The sequence below is a fragment of the Dreissena polymorpha genome, chromosome 9 (genome assembly GCF_020536995.1).
Source record: "Dreissena polymorpha isolate Duluth1 chromosome 9, UMN_Dpol_1.0, whole genome shotgun sequence".
In the NCBI taxonomy this organism is placed as follows: domain Eukaryota; kingdom Metazoa; phylum Mollusca; class Bivalvia; order Myida; family Dreissenidae; genus Dreissena; species Dreissena polymorpha.
This window is the reverse complement of record NC_068363.1, coordinates 46,323,713-46,351,403: the sequence shown is the minus strand read 5'-3', so window position 1 is coordinate 46,351,403 and position 27,691 is coordinate 46,323,713. Positions and strand designations below refer to the sequence as shown.

At 37.2% G+C, this 27,691-nt stretch overlaps 2 protein-coding genes across 9 annotated transcripts in view; both read left to right on the top strand.

Moving 5' to 3' along the window:
* LOC127845628 (probable phospholipid-transporting ATPase IIB) overlaps window positions 1-27,691 on the top strand; it is a 52,431-nt gene that overhangs the window by 18,254 nt on the left and 6,486 nt on the right. For all 8 annotated transcript variants that reach the window (XR_008033289.1, XR_008033290.1, XR_008033295.1 and 5 more), the window contains exons 14-25: window positions 1,485-1,646; window positions 1,939-2,031; window positions 2,419-2,550; window positions 3,711-3,833; window positions 7,255-7,443; window positions 7,952-8,096; window positions 10,636-10,700; window positions 14,285-14,373; window positions 14,800-14,931; window positions 18,131-18,239; window positions 23,420-23,477; window positions 25,386-25,589. Coding sequence is in view for 1 of the 8 variants with exons in the window: in XM_052376637.1 (XP_052232597.1) it covers window positions 1,485-1,646; window positions 1,939-2,031; window positions 2,419-2,550; window positions 3,711-3,833; window positions 7,255-7,443; window positions 7,952-8,096; window positions 10,636-10,700; window positions 14,285-14,373; window positions 14,800-14,931; window positions 18,131-18,239; window positions 23,420-23,477; window positions 25,386-25,589 (1,501 nt within the window). In the remaining 7 variants the exon portion in view is untranslated. The remainder of the gene's footprint in view (window positions 1-1,484; window positions 1,647-1,938; window positions 2,032-2,418; window positions 2,551-3,710; window positions 3,834-7,254; window positions 7,444-7,951; window positions 8,097-10,635; window positions 10,701-14,284; window positions 14,374-14,799; window positions 14,932-18,130; window positions 18,240-23,419; window positions 23,478-25,385; window positions 25,590-27,691) is intronic.
* On the top strand, window positions 5,565-6,983 carry LOC127845635 (uncharacterized). The gene is made up of 2 exons (XM_052376654.1): window positions 5,565-6,016; window positions 6,059-6,983. The coding sequence occupies exons 1-2, from the start codon at window positions 5,573-5,575 to the stop codon at window positions 6,128-6,130; spliced, it is 516 nt and encodes a 171-aa protein (XP_052232614.1). The 5' UTR covers window positions 5,565-5,572; the 3' UTR covers window positions 6,131-6,983.

Below are 27,691 nucleotides of genomic sequence, written 5' to 3'. Positions count from 1 at the left end.
AAGACCCTCCCTTACAAAGTAAATACCAGATACATGATCTGATGCTGGGTCAGAGGTTCAGCTGGTCAGTCAGCATTAAATGTTATATAAATTTGCGGATCAAACTATTTATACATTTTGCAGTTGCGTCAAAAGAATCTTTGAAAATTGAATCACAATATAGCGTTGATGTTTTTTTTAATACCTAATTAGCAGCATATTTCTGACTTATTTTTCCCATAAACATAGATGGCAAAGCATTTGTGACAAAGCTCTCGTAGGTGTGTAGGTTTTCATGTACATGTACTGTGAAACCATTATTATTCGTCAGACATTAATTTTCGTCTTTTTCGTCCTTCGATCGATGGACGAATTCAAGATCCTAACGAACAATCATGTCCCATATTTGAAACAAATAAGACTGAATTACCGTAGGCATGAGGCATTTAAATCCAGCGTAATCCACGCATATACACAGGGCTCGAAATTAACACTACACACTTGCAAAATGCGAGTAAAAAAAGATTGCAAGGTAAGTTATAAGCCACTAGTATTTTTTTTAAGTAAAGAAATAGTGAAAAAAAAAACGAGTTATATTGCTAAATGCGTGGATTAAAGACAATACTATTAAACGCAATTAAAATATGACGATGTGTGATCAACACCTGACTGAAATATATTCTGCGCTTTTATTACAAATTAATAAAGAACATATTGATTTGTGTTTTTAGTTGTTTGGTTTTAACTGCATCTACTATTTACTACTAATTATAACCCATAATATTCGCACCTTCTCTTATTGGCGCCGATAAAGGTAAGATTGTTATCAGTTTGACCGTGATTGTAATGGAAAAAGACTAATTGGCAATTGGCTTCGTTGTTTAAAACACTCGTTAATGGTTATTCAGTCCCACTTATCTGCTAATCATAAAAAAGAACGTGTCAATGACATAAAATAATAAGGGACAGTTACTATCACCTGAAATAACAGACTTGTTAATTGGCATATGCCAAACAAGGCCCACCTCCAGCAAGTGACTACCAAGTGTCACCCCTCTTTCCCCAGCACGATTTTTTCGCAACCGCGTATTACATGTATTACAAACATTACAAACAAATTGGACGCTTTTTTTTTCAAAACCAGACATGGACGAATTTAAGTGCTGACGAAATAGTCATTTTTTATAAAAGGATGAAATTTCGTGCTGACAAAAATAAATGGTTTCACAGTAATGTGATATCAACCTCTTTCTGAGAAAACTGGGATTTATGCATGTGCGTAAAGTGTGTCCCAGGACGAGGGGATAATCAGGGAAGACACTGTTTGCCTAGACTGGATTTCTTTGTTAAGAAAGGAACTTTTTACCAAAAATGCCATAAAAGCGTAAAGTGGCCTTCCTAATTAGCCTGTGTGTAAAGCTAGGCTAATCTGAGACAACACTTAACGCACATGCATTAAGCAAGTTTTTCCAGAGCATGGTTCAGAGAACACCATTCCTCTTCAGGTGGCTCTGGTATCCTGGACGGAGAGTGTAGGACTGACACTGGTGAAACGAGACATAAACTCTATGCAGTTGAGAGCTCCAAACGGGGCCACCTTGTCCTACACCATAATTCAGATATTTCCTTTTACATCGGAGAGTAAGCGCATGGGAATCATTCTTAAGGTATGTCTACACCATACTGCAAATATTACCATTTACATTGGAGAGCAAACACATGGAAATCTTTCTTCAGGTTTGTCTTAAATCAGCCCAATTGAAGGGGATTTTTAGAATTTGGGTGGGGGAAAATTTCAGGTTCTGCAGCCTTGCGATGTTGCTGATAGTTGCAAACTGCAAATGAATTAAAAAAACATTAAGTTATTTTCGGCAGACTTAACAAAGTGTTGATTGTCTTCATATTGACATGGACTTGTTGTATGTAACGGTACTTGTTTACAGTTTTTGTATTCTGTAGGAGGATGACTCAGGTGAGATCGTGTTCTACCTTAAGGGGGCTGATGTGGTGATGCAGTCCATTGTGCAGTACAACGACTGGCTAGAGGAGGAGGTATTTACCATCTGGGTACCACAAACACTGCATTGATAGATGTGGTGAATGTCCATGTTCCAATAGGGTTATGTAGACCGAGATGGTAAACGTCTATGTAAGGCTGGCATTGCTTAGATAGACTGAGATGATAAATGTTAAGTTACCAGTAAAATTGTATTCATAGACTGGTTGTAAACATTTGTACATGAAACTGGTTGAAAAGAACATTTCTTTAAAGCTGAACATCAAAAAATCACAAAAAACCTGCAACTACAGACAATCAAAACTTCTTAAGTCCTTAAGTGCCAGTCCTAACATATTATTAAGACTTTTAAACCGATTACATAGTTGTTGAATGGCTTATACTGTGTAATGTGTTGAATGACACATCTTGTAATGTTGCAGTGTGGTAACCTAGCCAGGGAAGGTCTGCGGACGCTTGTTGTGGCGCGCAAAGTGCTGACAGAAGAACACTACCAGGAGTTTCAATCCCGCTACCACCAGGCTAAGATGTCAGTCCAGGATAGGAATCTCAAGGTTTGTACACTATGTAAAGACTAGTACCTGTTAATTTGGCTTCTGTTGGTCTCAGTTTTTTGCAGGTGTTTTTCCTCAGCAAGTGGTGCCAGTGTAATGCATGTGTATTTCTGCTGTAAGTGTATTTTGGATGCAGTTGTCCCCATTCTAATGCAGGTGCATTTTTGATGCAGCTGTTTCAGCATTAATGTTTGTGTATTTCTGCTTCAGGTATTTCATCACTAAAGCAAGTGTATTTCTGCTGCATGTGATTTCACACCAATGCAGGCGCATTTATACTGCAGTTTTTATCCACACTAATGCCGGTGTATTTCTATTACAGGCGTTTTCACACTTGTACATGTGTTTTATTGCTGCAGGTGTTTTCACACCAATAAAGGCCCATTTATACTGCAAGGTTTCAAACTAATGCAAGTGTATTTCTGCTGCAGGGTTTCCACACCAATGCAGGCCCATTTATACTGCAGGTTTTTCCAAACTAATGCAGGTGTATTTCTGTTGCAGGTGTTTTCACACTTGTTCATGTGTTTTTATGCGGCAGGTGTTTCCACTTCAATGCAGGCCCATTTTTACTGCAGGCGTTTCCACACTAATGTAATTGTTTGTCTGCTGCAGGGTTTTCCTAACCAGTGCAGATGATGTTCTTCCGATGCAGGTGTTTACACACTAATGCAGGTGTATTCCTGATGCAGGTGTTTTAACACTGCTGCAGGGTGTTTCCACACAAATACAGGTGCATTTATACTGCAGGTGTTTCTACACTCATGCAGGTATATTTCTGCTGCATGTGTTTCCATACTAATGCAGGTGTTTCCACACTTATGCAGGTTTTTGCACAACACTGAAGGTGTATTTCTTCTGCAGGTGTTTCCACACTACTGCAGGTGTATTTGTGCTGCAGGTGTTTCCACACTACTGCAGGTGTATTTGTGCTTCAGGTGTTTCCACACTACTGCAGGTGTATTTGTGCTGCAGGTGTTTCCAAACTACTGCTGGTGTTTTTGTGCTGCAGGTGTTTCCACACTACTGCAGGTGTATTTGTGCTGCAGGTGTTTCCACACTTCTGCTGGTGTATTTCTTCTGCAGGTGTAATGACACTAACGCATATGTGTGTCTGCTGCAGGTGTTTCCGCACTAACGCAGGTGCATTTGTGCTGCAGGTGCAGGCAGTGGTGGAGAGCCTGGAGAGGGACATGGAGCTGCTGTGTATGACGGGTGTGGAGGACAGACTGCAGGACAATGTGAGGCCCACGCTGGAGATGCTACGCAATGCTGGAATCAAGGTGAGACCCATGCTGGAAATGCTGCATAATGCTGGAATTGACCAGTCGCCAACTCCGCCCACATTTTGTTGATCAGCCAATCAGATATCGATTTTTCACACACCCCTCAGCAACGCTTATCTGGCCGCCATTTTGTCCGACAAACAAAGCGTGTTGTACATATGGAATGGACGTAATTTTTAAGAGTTTACACAGATTTTATATCAAATGCATGATCATTACTGTTCGATCATTATTCAAAATTGTAGGTGCTATACATACTTTATAAAAGGTTATTATTTTATCTTTATTTCTTGAACATATGAACGAGTAATGAGAAAACAAACACAATAAATAGTTTAACCACACCAGGTGTGTGTTCTATAAGACGTGTTATACCGTTTGATGCACAATATTATTAAGCAGTTTGGGCAACGTAATAATTGCCACACGTGCTTATTAATCTCAGCGTAATTGTCGATGATTAATAAATAACAGTATGTTGCGTGGATCTCAGAATGAAGGAACATTAAGGCATTGTAAGGTACTGTACACAAGAAAAGAAAACTTTTTAATTACTAAAATGATTTCCAATTATATATTTATTTTCTGTGGAGCATAAACAAGGGAAATCATTATAAATTGTTTACTTAAATATTGTTTTAACTAAAGTAAAAACAACAAAAAGGTGATTTCAACGCGGCTTAGCCAGCTTAAAGCGACTTCAAGTGTAAAATGTACGGCTTATAATACAACAACAACATTTCTTATACAACATATATTGATACGGGGAGAAATGTGAAAATTGCAATTAACATATAAGGGCCATCTTGTTATAAGTAAGCAAATGCATAATATGCTAAATGTATTCAATTCGAATGTTCGTGAACAGCACCGTAATACCAACACTTCATTTTTTGATAGTGAAATGTAACAGGTTCGCATTAAAAATAAATGAAATAAAATGCATATTAGACTATCTGTTAATGAAACCACGAAATTAGGCCTGTATTAAATTATGGTTACAATCAAAATTTAATTTATATCTAAAAAAAAATCGGTGTCTTTTTAAAAATAACACAATAAAACAAAGATCTAAACATTTTTAATAAACAAAAAACCCATCATGATATGGATATGTCATTTCCATTTAATAAAAATATTTTCAAAATTATTTATGAATAGCCACCGGGTTTACTGTCAGACGGTTGAATACAAGTTCAAAATCAATATGAAATAAATGCTCATTTTTACAACGGATTTTTCATCAACTCCCTATATAATATGTATAAGAAACGTTTCTGATAGTCAGTCTGCAGTTAACTCATTTAATTTGATAACGCCATTTCTCTCTAAAGTTTTTATGATTGTATTAACGTTTTACAAAGCAGTTTAGTTTAGTGTGCGGCTTTAATAATTTACATTATAGAAAAGAGCATAATACATCATTACAAATATAGAATTTCCCTCACGTAATCCCCTATAATTGCGATCTGCTTGTCGGAGTTTTCTAATCACTAGACCACGTGACTATGTGGGCGGAGCGATCGATAATTTGGCGACTGGTCAATTAAGGTGAGACCCATGCTGGAGATGCTGCGCAATGCTGGAATTAAGGTGAGACCCATGCTGGAGATGCAGCGCAATTCTGGAATCAAGATGAGACCCATCTGGAGATGCTGCGCAGTGCTTGAATCAAGGTGAGACTCAGGCTGGAGATGCTACGCAATGCTGAAATTAAGGTGTGGCCCATACTGGGAATGCTGCGTAGTGCTGGAATCAAGGTGAGACTCATGCTGGAGATGCTGCGCAATGCTGGAATTAAGGTGAGGCCCATACTGGAAATGCTGCATTATGCTGGAATCAAGGTGAGACTCATGCTAGAGATGCTGCGCAATGCTGGAATTAAGGTGAGGCCCTTACTGGAAATGCTGCATTATGCTGGAATTAAGGTGAGACTCATGCTAGAGATGCTGCGCAATGCTGGAATTAAGGTGAGGCCCTTACTGGAAATGCTGCATTATGCTGGAATCAAGGTGAGACTCATGCTAGAGATGCTGCGCAATGCTGGAATTAAGGTGAGGCCCTTAATGAAAATGCTGCCCAATTCTGGAATCAAGGTAAGATCCATGTTTGAGATGCTGGGCAATGCTGGAATCAAGGTGAGACCAATGCTGGAGATGCTGTGCAATGCTGGAATCAAGGTAAGTCCCATGCTAGAAATGCTGCGCAATGCTGGAATCAAGGTGACTAGAACTTGCCAGCTCAGTTGGTCAAATGCTGGACTGCAAATCCGACTGCAATTTCTCGCCATATGACTTGTGTGGGGATTATATATGATATTCTTTTTAACTGTCATTCTACCCCTACCTGATTCAAGTAGGATATTGGTCAGTTACTGGCATGGTATGGGCATTGGAAAAGTTTCAGTAGAGTAACTGACTGCAGTGATATCACTGAAATTCAAAGGAAATCAGTGAAGAATCCAACTAAATATATATCTTCTTTAAATCAAAGTAAGTAGGATGGTTTAAATGTATAGCTAGCTTGTTTAAACATTAATTTCTGATGGTAAGCTATTTTGTGTGTCTTTCCTGTGTCAACAATTTTCTTCAAGTGACATCACCTGAATGGCCTGGTGGCTTTTCAAGAATTTCACATGAAAGATCCTAGGTTAACTCCTTCAAAGCATTTAAATCTTATCAGTCAGTTGAATATGAGGATCATTTGAGCTACACAAATAGATTTTTAGAAGTAACACTTAAAAAATATATTCTCTGAAACTGCAAGGACAAGAAACATAGCATGTATCCCCACTCTGCAAGGCCAAGAGGTTTGATTTATGGTATATAACATCAAATTGTGGTCATCTGTAGAAAAAATCAAATCATGCACCTCGGGTCAAAACTGGCCACTCTGCAGGGGTAACATAATTAATACAGACTTACATAGAGGAATGAAATTTGAAATCGCTGAAACCATGTTGACCTTATGTAACACAATTTATGTTGCATGATTCACTTACAGTGGTTGTTAGCCTGTTGCAGAGGTAACATTATTAAAACAGACTTGCATAGCAAAATAGTATTTAAAATCGCTGTTACCATGTTGACCTTGCATGCAATGCAGCCCCATTCCCAAATGAAAAAAGTATGTATTTTTCCAAACGGAACCCTATTTAAGGTCTCAAAAAATTAAAAATAAAAAAAATTAAAAAATCTCAACATTTACTTTATGTCCCATCCAGCTTTAAAAGTTGAACCTAAGTAAATTTAATATTAAAAACACTTTTATTTTCAATTTAAAGTATATACAAGCAAAAAAACACAGCAACACTTACTTGCCAATATTAATAAAAACGATGCAATTTTTTGCAAACCAAAGGGACATTCGTCCAGGGCAAGGCCCAAAATGGTGAAAAAACACTTATGGTTTTTGCCAGATCTGGATGCTGACGGGAGACAAGCTGGAGACGGCAACCTGTATAGCGAAAAGTTCCAAGCTGGTCTCACGCAGCCAGGACATCTACACGTTCAAGAAGGTCACAGGTCGCACGGAGGCCCACCTGGAGCTGAACAACCTGCGACGTAAGCAGGACAACGCCCTTGTCATTACAGGGGACAGTCTGCAGGTGAGGGCCGCTCAATGGCAATATGGGCACATTTAAACCTTGTTGTAAGAAATCTGTGCCTAATGCGTGTGCATACATTGTAGCTCCTGATTAGCCTGTTTGGACGAAAACTAACTGCTAAACTTGATATTTGCTAAGAAGGGACTTCTTTTCAACAACAAAAAACACAAGCAAGTGAAAAGTGTTGTCCCTGATAAGCCTGTGTGGGCTGCAAAGACTAATATGGGACCAAAACTTTAAGCACATGCATTGAGCCCAGTTTTCTTAGAACAGGGCTCATTTACATTCTGGGTAAAAGATATTTATTCTCAAATTTCTGCGTGAATGATATTTATTCTCAAAGTGACTGCTTGGGATGGCAACTATCAGTGTTAAGGTCTTTTGAAAGCACTTTCCATATTACAGTTGTATTTGTGGACTGTGTTCCAGCCATGTGTAATTGGAGAAATATCTATTCAATTATTGGATTGATGTTTCAGTTCTGTTATAAATACTATCCATATTCCAGGTCTGTTTGGAGTACTATGAACATGAATTTGTGGAGCTGGCCTGTCAGTGCCCCTGTGTGGTCGTGTGTCGCTGCTCCCCTACTCAGAAGGCCGACATTGTCAATCTGTTGAAGGTACACACAGGCAAACGGACATGTGCAATCGGTGAGTGTCTTCTTTGCTACCAGTAATGTTTTTTGCATTACATTGGTTTAAATTCAGAGGGCATGCTTTAAATTAAATCTGATCATCTCATTTGTCCAACATAAGTTGTGTGTTTTTTAAGGAAACGCGTCTTTTTCTGGGTTTTTTTCTTAAAAGAATTTACTCAAAAGTCTTATAGATGCAAAACTACACAAAATTTAATATTAATATAAGTATAATTTTTTTGTCAACTCTAGCATGAAAGGCAATACTCTGCATCACTGTTCTTTATTCTGACAGTGTGCATCAAAAACCTACATCACCAGATAAAATCTTAGAAAAACCTTGTTCCTAGACTTTAGGACACATTTATTAATCAATATTAATAAAACTAGGTAAAAATATTTGTCTTTAAAATATCGTAAGAAATTTTAAACTTCATGTGCGTCTAAAACATGGTCTCATTTTAAACCCTAGAAAAACATTGTTACCAATCTATATGCCACATGTATGACTCAATTTTGATGAATCATGGTCAGAATGTTTGTCCAATTTAAACCTAGGTCATGTGCGTCCCAAGACCAGGTTATCTGGTTCAATCTTAGAAAACCTTTGTTATCTGTCTAGAGGCCACATTTTTTTCTTAATTTTTTTATAAAAACATCTCCGCCCAGTTAAAAACTGGGTAATGGGAGTATAAAAAAACTAAGTTACCAGAATAAATCTTAGAATAACCTTGTTACTACTTTAAAAGCCAATTTATTACTCAATAAAACTAGGTCTGAATATTAGGCCGATTTCGAATCTGGGTCACTAGGGTCAAAAAAACAAGGTCACGAGGTAAAATCTTAGAAAAACCCATATTACTGATCAAGAAGCCACATATATTACTTGATACAGTGTTTTTTTTCACCATTTTGGGAATGGTCTCTTTGGATTGGGAAAATTCGCAGTGTTTTGACTAAAATTGGGAAATTAGTGTTGTTGTTGTTTTGCTAACAACTGCTTCAAAATTGACGATACAAGTGTGTCCAGTATTATATTTACATGTACTAAAGTTGATCTAATATTATGGATGGGAGATATACAAAATATTGAAATCTAAAAATAAAAAATAAAAATTTTTTTTTGGAAACCTTTTTCCATTGGGAATTTTGAGCTCCCATTTGGGAAAAATATATACTTTTTTCCATTAGGAATGGGTCCGGTTACCAGACCCGATTTTGAATGAAAAAAAAACACTGCGATATTAATGAAAAATGACCAGAATGCTTATGATAAGTTGGGTCAAAATATGGTCACCAGGTCAACCCTAAGACAATTGGTGTACCTTTAACTCAGGTGAGTGTTTTAGCCAATCATGGACCTCTTTTTGGTAAAACAGGTACATTGCTAATGTGTTGCAGATAATTGTGGGCAAGGACATGCTTGCACACAAAAAAATGTTTTTGAAATGTATAAATTAACCACTTTAATATGCAGTAATTCCTAGTAAATTGTGTTTGAGTGTTGTTAAATAGAGTTGAGTTCTGGGAAAACTGGGCTTACCTTTATGTGTGTAAAGTTTTATCCCAGATAAGCAGTCTAACTGGGCTTACCTTCATGTGTGTAAAGTTTTATCCCAGATAAGCAGTCTAACTGGGCTTACCTTCATGTGTGTAAAGTTTTATCCCAGATAAGCAGTCTAACTGGGCTTACCTTCATGTGTGTAAAGTTTTATCCCAGATAAGCAGTCTAACTGGGCTTACCTTCATGTGTGTCAAGTTTTATCCCAGATAAGCAGTCTAACTGGGCTTACCTTCATGTGTGTCAAGTTTTATCCCAGATAAGCAGTCTAACTGGGCTTACCTTCATGTGTGTAAAGTTTTATCCCAGATAAGCAGTCTAACTGGGCTTACCTTCATGTGTGTAAAGTTTTATCCCAGATAAGCAGTCTCACTGGGCTTACCTTCATGTGTGTCAAGTTTTATCCCAGATAAGCAGTCTAACTGGGCTTACCTTCATGTGTGTAAAGTTTTATCCCAGATAAGCAGTCTCACTGGGCTTACCTTCATGTGTGTCAAGTTTTATCCCAGATAAGCAGTCTAACTGGGCTTACCTTCATGTGTGTACAGTTTTATCCCAGATAAGCAGTCTAACTGGGCTTACCTTCATGTGTGTAAAGTTTTATCCCAGATAAGCAGTCTCACTGGGCTTACCTTCATGTGTGTAAAGTTTTATCCCAGATAAGCAGTCTAACTGGGCTTACCTTCATGTGTGTAAAGTTTTATCCCAGATAAGCAGTCTAACTGGGCTTACCTTCATGTGTGTAAAGTTTTATCCCAGATAAGCAGTCTGCACAGTCTTATCAGGAATCACACATTCCTCTTTCATCAAAATGTGTGTTAAACTAAAGTCTCTTTTAACCAAATACCAGTTAAGGCAGAAAGTACGGACTGCACAGGCTAATCTTGAACGACACTTCACGCACATGCATTTAGCCCAGTTTTTCCAGAAAAAAGGCTCAATACATGTCCTCCTATCCTAGTGTTCTAATGCACTATTTGCTTGTGTTTGTCAGGGGATGGAGGCAATGATGTCAGCATGATCCAGGCGGCACATGCAGGCATTGGCATAGTGGGAAAGGTATGAGACACGCAAGAAGTAACAATTCAACAGCTTTTATATTTTGTGCAATACTGTTCCATTTGTAAATGTTCTACTAAATCATTTGATAACATCCGCCTCTGATATTTGTTCAAATACATTTAACTAACGCCCAATTGTTTGACTGTATATCTATAAGTATTTTTCTTTTATTTTACCTAAAACATCTCACTATTACTGTTCGTCTACTGAATGTTAAACTAGGGTAACTGACATTTTGTGAATTGTTCAGGAAAGCATATTTTCAGACATTTTCCAAAATACAGTAAGAGCACTTACGTTATTTTTTGCGCTCAAAGTATTTCAGTGTTGAAATTATGATAACTGCTCCTTTTTTAAATTTTGATTGTATTAAAAAAGACATATCAATTTGGAGTTTTGTTTCGTTTTTCAAGTGTTATTATAATACTAATCAGAAAATTTGAATACGGAAAAATGTTTATTATTTTAATTAAACATCTTTTTGCTTCTCCTGAAAATTTAACAAAATGTCAGTTACGCTACTTTTTACATTCAGAGAATGACATGCGTTTGTTATGTCAATTTCGAAAATTCGAAAAAAACATTATTTTTACCAAAAAGGTTGACTTAATATTTTAACAGTTGATGTATGTCACCTTAATAAACACAAAAATGGAAAAAAGTAAAAATGTATAAAAATGTCAGTTACATGACTTATTACATTCAGTAGGCGTGTTGTTTATATTGTATACAAAGTCACTGCTTATGATTACTGCATATATGTTTGTGTTTCGGGCCGGAAGCGTTTCACTACAAATAAACCAATTGCCATTGTCATTTGTGTAAGCCACATTTAGGGAAATGTGGGCTTAATTCATTTGTGTAAGATGTCATCCCAGATTAGCATCAGCAGTCCACCTAGGCTTATCATTGACAACCTTTTTCAGTTTTTATTGACTTTCTGTTTGAAGGAAGTCATTTTAAAACAAAAATCCAGTTGAGGCGGAAAGTGTCATCTCTGATAAGCCTGTGTGGACTGCACATCTGGGAGGACACTTTACGCACATGCATTTAGCCCAGTTTTCCCAGAATGAGATTCATAGAGAATACTAGGTTAGCGTTGAATACAGAGAAGTTTATGTTGCGAGGCTTAGAACGCCGGAAGAGCGAGCCTTGGTGAGCGCTTTCGGTGTTCGAGCCGAGCAACATAAGCTTCTCTGTATTCAACGCTAATCCTAGTATTCTATTTATCCCATTTGATTTTTTCAACGTGACATTTAACATAAATCGATCTAATAACCTTAACAATAATTTTAATTCAGTCATAAAAGCGCTTAAAATCTAACAAATGTAACCATGCGTAGTGATATACATGTATTTGTTCTGGTACGCAAAATAGTCTTTAAAAATTCACAAACAAACTGTGAAACAAGTAAAAATATCACCATATGCCTACATTCAATTTTACGCAGTATGCGAATTTTAACACTTTACGACCGCGAAAAGAAGATTTTACTTTACTATAATTCATTTTATTTTCGAAAGAAAATGATCAAAATCCAATATGGCGGCGAATGATCCTGACAAAATGCTGTTGATGTCAACATACATGTACACCATCGACGACCTAGTTCTGGCTACCATAACTTTAAATGTCGCTTTTAATGATTTTTGACTGGCGCGACTTTGTACAGGTCTGTCAATACTAAATAAACTGTACGCTGAAGTTTCTTTAGCTATCGAAGACCTTGATAATTTTGACGAGTAAACAGACAATTGCAGCGACTGACACTTTATTTGACAAAATATACAGGGCAATACGTTTTCCGACTTCGGACGACGAATTTAAGGACGTGTTTTTATATAATGTTATGGGTATGCCGTGTGTGATCCGATGCATCAATGGCGCCCATGTTAAAATCATTTCCCCGAGAACAGGGAACGACAAAAGTACAATTTCAAAAATCAAAACACGTAAGAACTAGTATCTTACCTTTAATTATCCTTTAAAATCCATATAATAATCCATTTAACTCAATAATTGACGATTTTGCATCTAGGGTCTTTAATAATTATTTTAGCATAGTTAAATAAAGACCCTTATGCCATTCTAACACTTTATTCAAATGAACGCGATTAACTTTCTTCTTCGTCACACGCTACGTCATGTACTCTACATTACTGTTATGCAAATGAACCGGAGCAGTTTATCTAATAATAGCCGTTGGTAAACTCGGTTGCATTTGCAGATTTCTGCATACAAACATAATTATGTTTAAACTTGCACAATGTTTTATTTATCTATGGTAAATGCCCTTATTGTACGAAAAAATAATTTAATATAAAAATACACAAAGAATGGAAAACATTCCAGTACACAAAAGATAAATGAGTAGAGAATACCCGTGTACAAAATGGGACGTTCCCAATTCCAGTGTGGTGCTATTTTTACCACCTTATACTTTACACAGCTCTATGCCTAACGTGAATTAAATAGGAAAGCAAACATAGCAGATTATTCATGAACTGTGCGATATGTGTATGGCTTGTTGTACATTCTTAATATTTAAGGTAAATGTCAAAAGTATATGCTTTGGTTATAAACAATGCACATTACACGAAATAAGGAAAATGTGATCAATTGACAATTCAGATATGTCGACATACAGTACATGTAGAAAACATGTGAAATAAGTCGCGTTTATAATAAATCGTCAAAAAATGGGGAAAATGACGCAATAAGTATGTCATTTTATGACGCCATCAATCAGCTGATTCATCATACGGATGGCGAAAAATGATGTCATATGACTAGATTTAAAGGTTGAAGGTCGTATAATTTTGAAGCTTACTAGTAAGCCTTAAGTTTTGTCGACTTTGTTTCTTATGAAAAATCATTTAGTGGTAAAGTAAATATAAATAAAAAAATAACAAAACAAAAATCGTGTAATTTTATATTTTATTTCAACAGTTCTTTTGTTGAATATGACATATATATATTTTTTGCAACATATGCACATTTTCTTCTAATGGGTGACCTTAAAATTCGATCAATGAACCAAACAATATCGACCTAATTTTAGCGCATATCGCATGACGTCATTTAAAAAGTAGTCCGTGCACGCGACAGGTATATTCCACAGTGTTGAATACAAGCAAGTATATTCCACAACGTGTTATACCGTCAATGTCGCGCTGAAAATGGGATAATATGTATGCTAGCGTCCGTAATGAGATAACATTTGTACAACAACTTGCAGTCATCTCAAGGGTATGGTATAAAAACAACAACATTGACATCACTACTTCATGAAGAACGTTGCAGCATTTTGCTTTTTCCAATGTTTAAAATGTTGTTTTGTCATACTAGTACAAATTGACATATGGCAGGCGTGATACTGTATTTGTACAGAAGTGACCACAAGTACTGGACTGTACAAATATATCCCATAGAAATGCAAAACGGGACGGTTAAGTCCTAAAGCATTTGTTTCACATTTGTACAGTACTGTCTATGTGGTATATTCTGTCATTATGCTTTTGATGTGTTATTGTTCGTGCCTGTAGAGTACTTAAACACTTACTGTGTGCTGTGTTTGCAGGAAGGCAAGCAGGCTTCCATGGCAGCCGACTTCTCCATAAATCAGTTCAGCTACATCGGTAGGCTGCTTATGGTCCATGGGCGAGACAGGTCAGTGGGAGTCAATGTGACTCTTAACTAAATGTCAATGTGGTTTAGTGGATATGGTTTCCTTTTAGCAATCAGGTAATTTGGGGTTCTATCCCTTCTCTTGGTGCATTGGCATGATGTTTTCTTAAGACAGCAAGTACTTGTTTTGGCCAGGATATTTAATGTTTTGCATGTATGTACCTTGCAGTACTTTATTTGCAATGAATCTGATGTTGTTACATTTAAATAATCCTCCTTCTGAGAAACTGTAGCTTAATGCATATGCTTAAAGTGTTGCCTCATATTAGCATGTGCAGTTTGCACAGGCTAATCAGGGACAACACTTTTGGCCTTAATTGCATTTAGCACTTTTTTCCAGAGCTAGGCTCAAACATTTACAATGCAGTCATGTGACATGTGCAAGGGCAGTGTTTCTTATGTTGTTAGCTACAAGCGGTCGGCGGCCCTGGGTCAGTTCGTCATCCATCGGGGTCTCATCATCTCCACCATGCAGGCAGTGTTCTGTTCCGTGTTCTACTTCGCCTCCATCACTCTCTTCCCAGGGTTCCTCATGGTTGGGTAAGAGCGACACAATATCTACTCGTATGAGCTGCATTGTGGCAATCCTGGGCTAATGGCATGTGCATAAAATGTCCTCCCTTTGCAGTCCACACAGGCTTATCAGGGACTACACTTTCTTGCAAAAGTTAAGTTTTGCTATAAAGAGACTAAATGTAAGCAAAAAATAAAATACAAATTTGACTATGTAGTCCCAGATCAGCCTGTGAAGATTGCACCGTCTAATCTTGGTCAACTCTATGCACACTTGCAATAAGCCAAGATTACCTAGACCATGGCTCTTATGTCATCAAACATATTCCAATAATAAGTTAATTTAATATTCTGTTGTTTTTTAGCTTGACTATTATATATGAAATATATATAGTGGAGCTTTCCTACTCACCCTGGCGTCGGCATTCCGTTCCGTGCCGTGCCGTTAGCATGCAAATGTTAAAGTTTTCGTACTACCCCAATTATTTTCATTGTCCCTTGACATGATGATGTTTTAATATTTTGCATACTTGTTTACCAACATCATTCCAACCTATAAACAAGAGCAGACAACTCTATCAAGCAGATTGCCCCTTTTATACTTAGAATATGCATATTATTGATAAATCTATGTTAAAGTTTGCGTACTACCCCAAATATTTCCTATTTCCTTTGACATATTGATTTTATATGTTGCATACTTGTTAACCAACATGACCCCAACCTATAAACAAGAGCAGACCACTGTATCAAGCATTTTAACATAATTATGGCCCCACTTTACACTTAGATAATTGAACATTTTGCTTAAATTGCCATAACTTCTTTATATATGATCACATTGTATTATTACTTTGACAAAACAACACTTACCTGAATACCACAATGGATTCCACCCAAACAATACCCCACGCCCCTACCTAGAATCTCTTCCCCCCCCCCCCCCCAAGCCCCCCCCCAATTTTTTTTTAACCATCATCTAATAAATTACCACAGCCCACATTATACTCCCCTCTCACCCCCCTACCCCCCACCCCCCCACCCCCCCAACAAAAATATTTTTGTTTAAACATCATCTATTAAATTACCACACCCCACATTATACCCCCCCCCCCCAAATAAATAAATTGTTTTCCTTTTTTTATTTTTGAAAGATCGTCTAATAAATTATTGAATATGAACAATTTCCCATGATGGCTTATGTTATACTGTCAAGCACTCGAATAGTCGAGCGCGCTGTCCTCTGACAGGTCTTGTTTCCTTTTCTTGTTGCAGCTCAATTATATTTTTTGTATATTTGTTACACTGTTCACTGTAATAGTACTATGTAGGTACTCTACTATATACATGACATAGTCTTTGTTTTCTGTGTAATTAAGATGTTTAACTGTAAAATGTAGGTATTCCACTGTTAACATGACATGGCCTGTGTTCACTGTAATGTTCACTGTAATGTTAATGTGTACCTGTACTATGTAGGTACTTCACTGTATACATGACATACAGTGTTCACTTTAATGAAGATGTTTACCTGTACTATGTAGGTACTCCAGCGTATACATGACATAGCCTGTGTTCACTGTAATACAGGTGTTTTCCTGTACTATGCAGGTACTCCTCTGTGTACACCACATGGCCTGTGTTCACTGTAATGTAGATGTTTACCTGTACTATTCAGGTACTCCACTGTGTACACCACATAGCCTGTGTTCACTGTCGTGTAGATGTTTACCTGTACTATGCATGAGGTACTCCACTGTGTACACCACGAGGCCTGTGTTCACTGTAATGTAGATGTTTACCTGTACTATGCAGGTACTCCACTGTGTACACCACGTGGCCTGTGTTCTCTTTAATGTGGATGTTTACCTGTACCATGCAGGTACTCCACTGTGTATTCCACATGGTCTGTGTTCACTGTAATGTAGATGTTTACCTGTACTATGAAGGTACTCCACTGTGTACACCACGTGGCCTGTGTTCTCTGTAATGTGGATGTTTACCTGTCCATGCAGGTACTCGACCATGTACACCACATGGCCCGTGTTCTCTGTTATGTATATGTTTACCTGTACTATGCAAGTACTCCACTGTGTACACCACATGGCTTGTGTTCACTGTAATGTATATGTTTACCTGTAATATGCAGGTACTCCACTGTGTACACTACATGACCTGTGGTCACTGTAATGTAGATGTTTACCTGTACTATTCAGGTACTCCACTGTGTAAACCACGTGGCCTGTGTTCTCTGTGTAATGTAGATGTTTACCTGTAATATGCAGGTACTCCACTGTGTAAACCACATAGCCTGTGCTCACAGTAATGTAGATGTTTACCTGTACTATGCAGGTACTCCACTGTGTAAACCACATAGCCTGTACTCACAGTAATGTAGATGTTTATCTGAACTATGTAGGTACTCCACTGTGTACACCACATGGTCTCTTTTTACTGTAATGTAGATGTTTACCTGAACTATGTAGGTACTCCACTGTGTACACCACATGGTCTCTTTTCACTGTAATGTAGATGTTTACCTGAACTATGTAGGTACTCCACTGTGTACACCACATGGTCTCTTTTTACTGTAATGTAGATGTTTAACTGAACTATGCAGGTACTCCACTGTGTATTCCACATGGTCTGTGTTCACTGTAATGTAGATGTTTACCTGTACTATGTAGGTACTCCACTGTGTACACCACATGGTCTCTTTTCACTGTAATGTAGATGTTTACCTGAACTATGCAGGTACTCCACTGTGTATTCCACATGGTCTGTGTTCACTGTAATGTAGATGTTTACCTGTACTATGCAGGTACTCCACTTTGTACACCACATGGCCTGATTTCTTCGTAATGTAGATGTTTACCTGAACTATGCAGATACTCCACTGTGTACACCATGTGGCCTGTGTTCTCTGTAATGTAGATGTTTACCTGTACTATGCAGGTACTCCACTGTCTACATCACATGGCCTGTGTTCACTGTAATGAAGACGTCTACTTGTACCAAGCAGGTACTCCACTGTGTACACCACATGGCCTGTGTTCTCTGTAATGTAGATGTTTACCTGAACTATGCAGAAACTCCACTGTGTACAATACATGGCCTGTGTTCTCTGTTATGAAGATGTTTACCTGTACTATGCATGAGGTACTCCACTGTGTACACCACATGGTCTGTGTTCACTGTAATGTAGATGTTTACCTGTACCATGCAGGTACTCCACTGTGTACACCACATGGCCTGTGTTCTCACTAGTGCTGGACAAGGATGTGAGTCCAGAGACGGCTCTCATGTACCCTGAGCTCTATAAGGATCTAACCAAGGTAACCCATATATGTGTCTGCAGCACATAATCACAGTGATTCATTTTTGCTTTATATTTTACAGCCTGTGCCCTTTAAAATGTGAAAACATGCATGATAAAATATGAAATTGGGAAAATGAAACAATTTTAATTTGATTATAAATAACAGTATTACATTGTTTATTCTTGCATTTCTTAACGGTATTTCTATATCTATTTTACAAAGTGCTACAGACTTATATGGCTGTATAATAAACTCAAAAAACAATTATTGAGTTTATTGGAAAAGTTTGGCATCTTTTTAGGAAAAATTTTGGTCAGATTCTTGGGGAAAATGTTACTCTTTGCAATTGGTAAACAGCCTGTAAAAGGCTGTAATTTGGGGCAAAAAAAAGTATTAATCAGCACAATAAATATTAATTGGCACACAATATATTAATCAGCACACATAGTATTAGTCAGCACACAAAGTATTAATCAGTACACAAAGTTTTAATTGGCACACACAAGTATTAATCAACACACAAAAGTATTAATCAGGACACAAAGTATTTTTTGGAACACACATGTATTAATGTGCACACAGAAGTATTAATCAGCACACAAAAGTAGTAATCAGCAAACAAAAGTAGTAATCAGCACACAAAAGTAGTAATCAGCACACAAAAGTAGTAATCAGCACACAAAAGTAGTAATCAGCACACAAAAGTAGTAATCAGCACACAAAAGTAGTAATCAGCACACAAAAGTAGTAATCAGCAAACAAAAGTAGTAATCAGCACACAAAAGTAGTAATCAGCACACAAAAGTAGTAATCAGCACACAAAAGTAGTAATCAGCAAACAAAAGTAGTAATCAGCACACTCAATTATTATTCAGTACAAAAAGTGTAAATCAGCACATATTGTATTGATCAGCACACAAAGTCTTATTCAGCACATAAAATGATAATTAGCACACACAGTGTTAATCAGCACACAAAGTATTAATCAGCACACAATGTATTAATCAGCACAGAAAGTTTTAAACAGCACACAAAGTATTAACCAGGTTCTGCAGAATTTAGTTTTCATAGCAAAGTTTATGCCCGTTAAGATAAGTTATTTTTCTCATAACTTATTGTTATATTAACCAATGCTGTACATTTTGGTCATGGAGCCAATGCACAATATGAATGAATATAAAGTTGTCAGTCTTTGCCCAGCATAATAAGATTTGCACCATCAACTTTTGGCTTGTGCCATCTCTAGAGGCCACCGATTTGGCTCAGTCTTGATGATCCTTGGTCAGAATATTTGACTACACTATCTAGGCCACCATCAAATTTGGGTCATGTGGGGTAAAAACAAGCAAAAAAGGTCAAATCTTGTTAAGACTATAGAAGTAGCATTTATGATTCCATCTTAATGAAACTTGGTCACAAAAACCTATTAATGACTCTAGAAGCCATATTTACGACTCTAGAAGCCATATTTACAACTTTAGAATTTTTTATTACTTATACGACTCAATCTTAATGAATGTTTACGAGAGAATTTAAGCCATGCTTGACAAAAAGTAGGTCATCAGATCAAATTTTTATGCCCCCGGTAGGGTGGCATATAGCAGTTGAACTGTCTGTCAGTCTGACCGTTTGTCGGTCCGAAAACTTTAACATTGCCCATAACTTTTGCAATATTGAAGATAGCAACTTGATATTTGGCATGCATGTGTATCTCATTGAGCTGCACATTTTGATTCGTGAAAGGTCAAGGTCATCATTCAAGGTCAAAGGTAAACAAAATATAATCAAAGCGGCGCAGTAGGGGGCATTGTGTTTCTGACAAACACATATGTTGTTGATGATTGTTATGCCTCTATAGAATAAGGGAGTGCTTTAGGAACATCTTAGTCATTGTGTTAAATAATATTATTCAAATAATCCTTGGCATGTTTTCTACCAGATTTGTTATGCCTCCGAAGGAGGGCATATAGTGATCGGACCGTCCGTCCGTCTGTCTTTCCGTCACACTTTTCGTTTAGGTTTTGCGTTTAGGTTTCGAAAAATGCTCATGACTTCTATGTCGCTTCAGATAGCAACTTGATATTTGGCATGCATGTGTATCTCATGGAGCTGCACATTCTGAGTGGTGAAAGGTCAAGGTCATCCTTCAAGGTCAAAGGTTAAAAAAACAAATCCAAGGGAAGTAATAAGCTTCAAAGGGAGATAATTATCTGTACCTGCCAAATGATTAAAAAAATGTTATAAATCAAAGCGGCGCAGAAAGGGGCATGGTGTCTCTGACAAACACATCTCTTGTTTCAGATCAGTTGCAATTGTTCAAAAAACATTTCTGTGAATGTGATGGGTCTTTTTACCTAATCATATTACACATATTTAAAATATTCAGTTTAGACAGAAACCACTGTTCAAATTGTGAAATATTTTCACACAAATGATTTTTGGTTTTTCCTCTACCAAAATATTGTTTGATTAAAGTATATCTTCAGACATACAGTAGTCATTTTTTGTTGTCATTTTACGTGAAGCAATGGCTGTTGGTAGCTATTCCAATCTTATTGAACATAATGATTTCTAAACTCAGGTCAACAACCAACTATCAACTTGGCCTTCTTTTTTGTTTAAGATTGTTTTTCATCTGTTCTATATATGAGTCACATTCTGATTAAACAGGGCTTAAAGCCACACGCCTTGCCTCTGACTTTGAAATAAAATACATGTTAATCAATAGATAGAGATGCAATTTGAAAGTGTGCAAAATTGTCATTAACTCTATAGCCTAGATAGCAAGTAATTTATTATTTATCAAACGGTACCGCTTTTTAAACCGAAAGTATGATTTCTATATGCATTCGTCCATCCATTTCGACAAACACGATTATTTTAAAGTTTTAAAGCGCAAAAAGACGGATTTATGCCTTGCTACCACCAGATATATTCTAAAAGTCATAGATAAAATTAAATCTATAATTTATTTAGCAAGTTATTTATTATTTTTCAAACGGTACCGCTTTCAAAACGGAAAGTAGGATTTTCAGATGTATACGTCCATTTCGACAAACGCGATTATTTTGAAGTTTTAAAGCGCAAAAAAGACGGATTTCTACCTTGTTACCACCATATATATTCTAATTGGCATAGATAAAATATGTTTCTTATTTATACTTAAATTTACTGTGCCAAATAAGGTGTGTGGCTTTAATGCATGTGTGTAAAGTGTCGCCCCAGATTATCCTGTGCTCTTCGCCCAGGCTTATCTGGGACAACAATTCCCTTTTTATGGCATTTTTTTTCCAGTTCAGGTGGAAAGTGTTGTCCCTGAGTAGCCTGTGTGGGCTGAACAGGCTTATCCTGGATTACTCTTAATGCTCATGCATTAAACCTTTTTAGCTCACCTGAGCACAACGTGCTCATGGTGAGCTTTTGTGATCGCTTTTTGTCCGTCGTGCATCGTCCTTTGTGCGTTGTCAACATTTTACCTTGTGAACACTCTAGAGGCCACATTTATTGTTTGATCTTCATGAAATTCGGTCAGAACATTTGTCCCATTGATACCTCGACGGAGTTCGAAACTGGGTCATGCTTGGTCAAAAACTAGGTCACTAGGTCAAAAAAAAGAAAAACCTTGTGAACACTGTAGAAGTCACATTTGTTGCCCAATCTTCATGTAACTTTGTCAAAATGTTTGTCTAAATGATATGTTGGTTGAGTTCAAAAATGGTTCCGGTCCGTTGAAAAACATGGGTGCCAGGGGGCGGGGCAGTATTCCTTATATGGCTTTAGAGAAACCTTGTGAACACTCTAGAAGTCACAATTTTTGCCCAATCATCATAAAACGTGGTCAAAACATTGGTTTCATTGATATCTTGGACGTGTTCGAAAATGGTCCAGATCGGTGAAAAAACATGGCCGCCAGGGGGCGGGGCAGTTTTCCTTATATGGCTATAGTAAAACCTTGAAAACACTCTAGAGGCCACATTTATTGTCCAATCTTCATGAAATTTGGTCGGAAGATTGGTCTCAATGATATCTTGGATGAGTTCGAAAGTGGTTACGTTTGCTTGAAAAACATGGCTGCCAAGGTGCAGGGCATTTTTCCTTATATGGCTATAGTAAAACCTTGTGAATACTCTAGAGGCCACATTTATTGTCCAATCTTTATGAAATTTGGTCAGAATATTGGTCTCAATGATATCTTAGATGAGTTGGAAAATGGTTACGTTTGCTTGAAAAACATGGCTGCCAAGGGACAGGGTATTTTTCCTTATATGGCTTTATATGGCTATAGTAAAATCTTGTTAACACTGTAGAGGCCACATTTATTGTCCGATCTTCATGAAACTTGGTCAGAAGATTCACCCCAATAATATCTTTGACGAGTTGGTTGGTTTAAAAACATGGCTGCCAGGGGGCGGGGCATTTTTCTTATATGGCTATAGTAAAACCTTGTAAACACTCTAGAGGCCACATTTATTTTCCGATCTAAATGGAACTTGGTCAGAAGATTTGTCCTAATGATATCTTGGATGATTTAGAAAATGGTTTTGGTTGCTTAAAAAACATAGCCACCAGGGGGCGGGGCATTTTTCCTAATATGGCTATATATCATGCTTAAGTAAAACCTTTTTAACACTCTAGAGGCCACGTTTATTGTGCGATCATCATGAAACTTGGTCAGATGATTTGTCCCAATGATATCTTGGATGAGTTTGAAAATGGTTCCGGTTGGTGGAAAAACATGGCCGCCATGGGGACGTGGCATTTTTCCTTATATAGCTATAGTTAAACCTTGTTAACCCTCTAGAAGCCATATTTATTGTACGATCATCATGAAACTTTGTCAGAAGATTTGTCCCAATGATATTTTGGACAAGTTTGAAAGTGGTTCCAGTTGCTTGAAAAACATGGCCACCCGTTGGCGGGGCATTTTTTCTTATATGGACTTTTGAATCTTCATTAAACTTTGTCAGTATATTTGTTTAAATGATACCTTGGATGCGTATGAAAATGGTTCTGGTCTGTTGAAAAACGTGGCTCACTAGTCATGAAAGTTGGTAAAAACATATTGTTCTAATAACATCTTGGGCTGCACAGAACAGGTCAGTTCCTTTGAATCTCAGGTGAGCGAATTTGGGCCTTTCAGGCCCTCTTGTTTCACAGAGAGAGTCTGATATTTGTAATGTCATATCTCATTTCAGGGCCGGTCACTATCCTTCAAATCTTTCTTTCTCTGGGTGCTTATTAGCCTATACCAAGGTAAGTAATTCACAGATGTGTCACGTGGACATTGGTCATGACCGACAGATGACCCCTATTGATTTTCATGACTCAAGGTCACCTGAAGGTCAGTGACCTGAAGAAGTAAAATGGTTTCCGGATGATACCTCAAGAATGCTTAAGCCTGGTATCAGGAAAGCTTCCATTATACATAATTGGTAAACATATGTATACTTTTGACTTGTCTTTATCTAATATCTAAAAAATATCTGGTTGAAGTTTATGACAAATAAAGAACAGACTCTCATCAGCAACTTCATGAGTCACACGAGCTATTCTTCTTTAAATTTCCAATCATACTCTTAACGTATACACACAACGGCTGCCACTACAACTGAGAGCCCACTTGGGGGACATGCGTGTTTTACAAACAGCCCATGTTATCCCCCGCCATAGGCGGAGGGATATTGTTTTGGCATTATCCGTCCTTTCGTCTGTCTGTCTTTCCGTCCGTCCTTTCGCCTGTCCGGTACTTTTGTGTCTGGAGCCATATCTTGGAAGTGCTTTGGCGGATTTCATTGAAACTTGGTATGAGTATATAAATGGATAAGAGGATGATGCACGCCAAATGGCATTGTAAACCATCTATTAATAACAGAGTTATGGCCCTTTGTATCTTGAAAAAATGCTTTTATGTGTCAGGAGCCATTTCATGGAAGTGCTTTGGCGGATTTCATTGAAACGTGGTATTAGTATATATACGGATAAGAGGATGATGCACGCCAAATGGCATTTTACACCATCAGATAATAACAGAGTTATGGCCCTTTGTATCTTGAAAAAAATGCTTTTTGTGTGTGTGCTCAGAAAACTTTTGTGACCAGAAGGATATTGGCGGGGGATATCAATATATAGAATTTGCTTGTTTTAAATTGATTTTCACTTTAGTAAAGAACTGTTTAATGTGGTATAAAGACATATCTTGCATATGGTAAACACGTTATAGGTTGTATTGACATTATAATTATAATACTTTCAATAAAAACACAACCTATATTTTTAATGTCGCAAGGAACTGTTGAATATAATACATGATATATCTTGGTATAGGTTGTATCAACATTTATTATACCTTCAATAAAAACACAACATAGTCAAATTATATGTTAATGAAGTTTTATCTCCCTAAAAAAAAAGTTCAGCGCAACAGTCTTATAATCCATTTATGAATATTGTTAACCCTGTAATGCCTTCAGGACAAACGCCTTGATGAGCCATTTTCATGGAAAACTGGACTCCATGCGTAGGCATCCAAGTGTCATCCCAGATTAGCAATTGCAGTCCGCACAGGCTAATAAGCGACTCTTTCCAGGTCTATGTTATTTTTCATTTAAAGGAAGTCTCCTCTAAACAAAAATCCAGTTTTGACTGGAATTGTCGCCCCTGATAAGACCGTGCAGACTGCACAAGCTGATGTGGGATAACTGTCATGAACAATTCAGCCCAGTTTTCCCAGAACAAGGATCAAATGATGCAGGGTAATTGTCATGTGATCCAATAATGAATATTGTTAATCCTGTAGTGTTGTCGGGGCACAGGTATTGTAATCTTAATCACATGCATTAAGCCCTGTTTGTAGAGAACGAAGATTATATGGGCCGTGCTCTGTGAAATGGGAGTTTAATGAATGTGCTTAAAGTGTCATCTCAGATTAGCTTGTGCAGTTTGCACAGGCTAATCAGAGACAACTCTTTTGGCCTGAACTTGATCTTCGCTAAGAAGAGAATTTCTTGAAACGAAAAATATCATACAAGCAGAAAGTGTTGTCCTTGATAAGCCTGTGTGGACTGCACAAGCCAATCTGGTACGACCTTTTACGCACATGCATTAAACCCCCTTTTCACAGAGCACGGGGCAATATGTAATATTTGTGTTGTTCCCCGTAAGGTGGTATCATCATGTACGGAGCGTTCCTGCTGTTCGAGGATGACTTCATCCACGTGGTGGCCATCACCTTCACCTCTCTCATTCTCACGGAGCTCATCATGGTTGCCTTGACGATACGCACCTGGCACTGGCTCATGGTCATCGCAGAGCTTGGCAGTCTGGTAGTCTATATCGCATCTTTAGTCGTGCTACGAAATTACTTCGGTACGTACCTTAATTAGTTTGCCTTATATCCAATCATTCTGTGTCCAATATAGCCTCATGGTGTAAACTTAGCTTGATTTAAGCTTGCCTGATATAAAGATGTCACATGCAGTATAATGCACTAAGTTATTTAGTTTTTTACCTATGATGTTTAACTTGTTTTTCTGCCATTTTCTTTTTTTTATTTCCAAAATTAACATTGATAATTATGCGACAAACAGATTACCAGGTAAGTGTAGAGTTCAGGTCAGTTCATTTTTGATGTGACAAATAGATTCCAAGGTGAGCATAGAGTACGGGTCAGTTCATTTTTGATGTGACAAATAGATTCCAAGGTAAGCATAGAGTACAGGTCAGTTCATTTTTGATGTGACAAATAGATTCCATGGTAAGCATAGAGTACAGGTCAAATCATTTTTGATGTGACAAATAGAGTACGGGTCAGTTCATGTTTGATGGGACAAATAGTTTCCAAAGTAAGCGTAGAGTACAGGTCTGTTAATTTCCTCAGAAGCAAAAACATGACACAAGTCTGGTTGTTCTGGTTTTGTCTTAGCCAATATTTCTTGCCCAATACTTGTCTGTGTTCAACAATAACCTACCATTCTTCATATACATGTTGCTTAGCAACATACATGACAACATAACCTACCATTCTTCATATACATGTTGCTTAGCAACATACATGACAATACTGGTCACTTATTATTCCAAACAAAAGGCGAAGGTTTATAGAATCAGCGTTGTCAATCTGTCAGTCGGTCTATCACACAATTTATTTTTGGCGGGGGATATCAATTCAATGAATTTGCTTCTTTAAAGTGAAATACATGAAAAAATATTGACACAGTTCATATACTATTGGTACATGCCTTGACATGTTACAATATTGACACAGTTCATATTCTATTGGTACATGCCTTGACATGTTAGAATATTGACCCAGTTCATATACTATTGGGACATGCCTTGACATGTTAGAATAAAGACCCAGTTCATATACTATTGGTACATGTCTTGACATGTTACAATATTGACACAGTTCATATACTATTGGTACATGACTTGACATGTTACAATAATCAATATTGACACAGTTCATATACTATTGGTACATGTCTTGACATGTTACAATATTGACGCAGTTCATATACTATTGGTACATGTCTTGACATGTTACAATATTGACGCAGTTCATATACTATTGGTACATGACTTGACATGTTACAATCATCAATATTGACACAGTTCATATACTATTGGTACATGTCTTCACATGAAACAATATTGACACAGTTCATATACCATTGGTACATGCCTTGACATGTTACAATATTGACGCAGTTCATATACTATTGGTACGTGTCTTCACATGTTATATTATTGAAGCAGTTCATATACTTTTGGTACATGTCTTCACATGTCACAATAATGACGCAGTTCATATACTATTGGTACATGTCTTCACATGTTACACTATTGACACAGTTCATATACTATTGGTACATGTCTTCACATGTTATAATATTAAAGCAGTTCATATACTTTTGGTACATGTCTTCACATGTTACAATATTGATGCAGTTCATATACTATTGGTACATGTCTTTACATGTTACACTATTGACACAGTTCATATACTATTGGTTCATGCCTTCACATGCCCACATCATCAATCTCTTTATATACCCCATATTTAATCTATTATTGATGCTTCATGGGAAGGGAATAAGTTTGACTTCCATACAACCAGAAATTGAATCCTGTGATAATACAAAAATACTGAAGTTACATTGATGAAAGGTCAGGTCGATGATATTAAAAACACAAGAAAACAATCTATTAGCAAGTAAAATAGTGGAAAAATCTGATCATAAATTTGGTACGAACATACTTAGTAAACACCAGCCATTATAAAATGGTTGTCAATGGTTGATTCTTGATTCTGTGCCAAACAGCTTTATCAGTATTCTCCTTAGCTACTGAACAGTCCAATAACTTAAACAGACTAACCTTCCCTTGTTAAGCTCACCTGAGCACAATGTGCGTATGGTGAGCTTTTGTAAACACATTTAATCTGACGACTGTCGTGCGGCGACAAA

Bases quoted from the DNA above. Each gene is read 5' to 3' on its own strand.
- LOC127845635 (XM_052376654.1), top strand. From the start codon at position 5,573: ATGCTGCGTAGTGCTGGAATCAAGGTGAGACTCATGCTGGAGATGCTG. The intron at 6,017-6,058 runs GTAAGTCCCATG...GCTGGAATCAAG, and splicing joins TGTGCAATGCTGGAATCAAG to GTGACTAGAACTTGCCAGCT.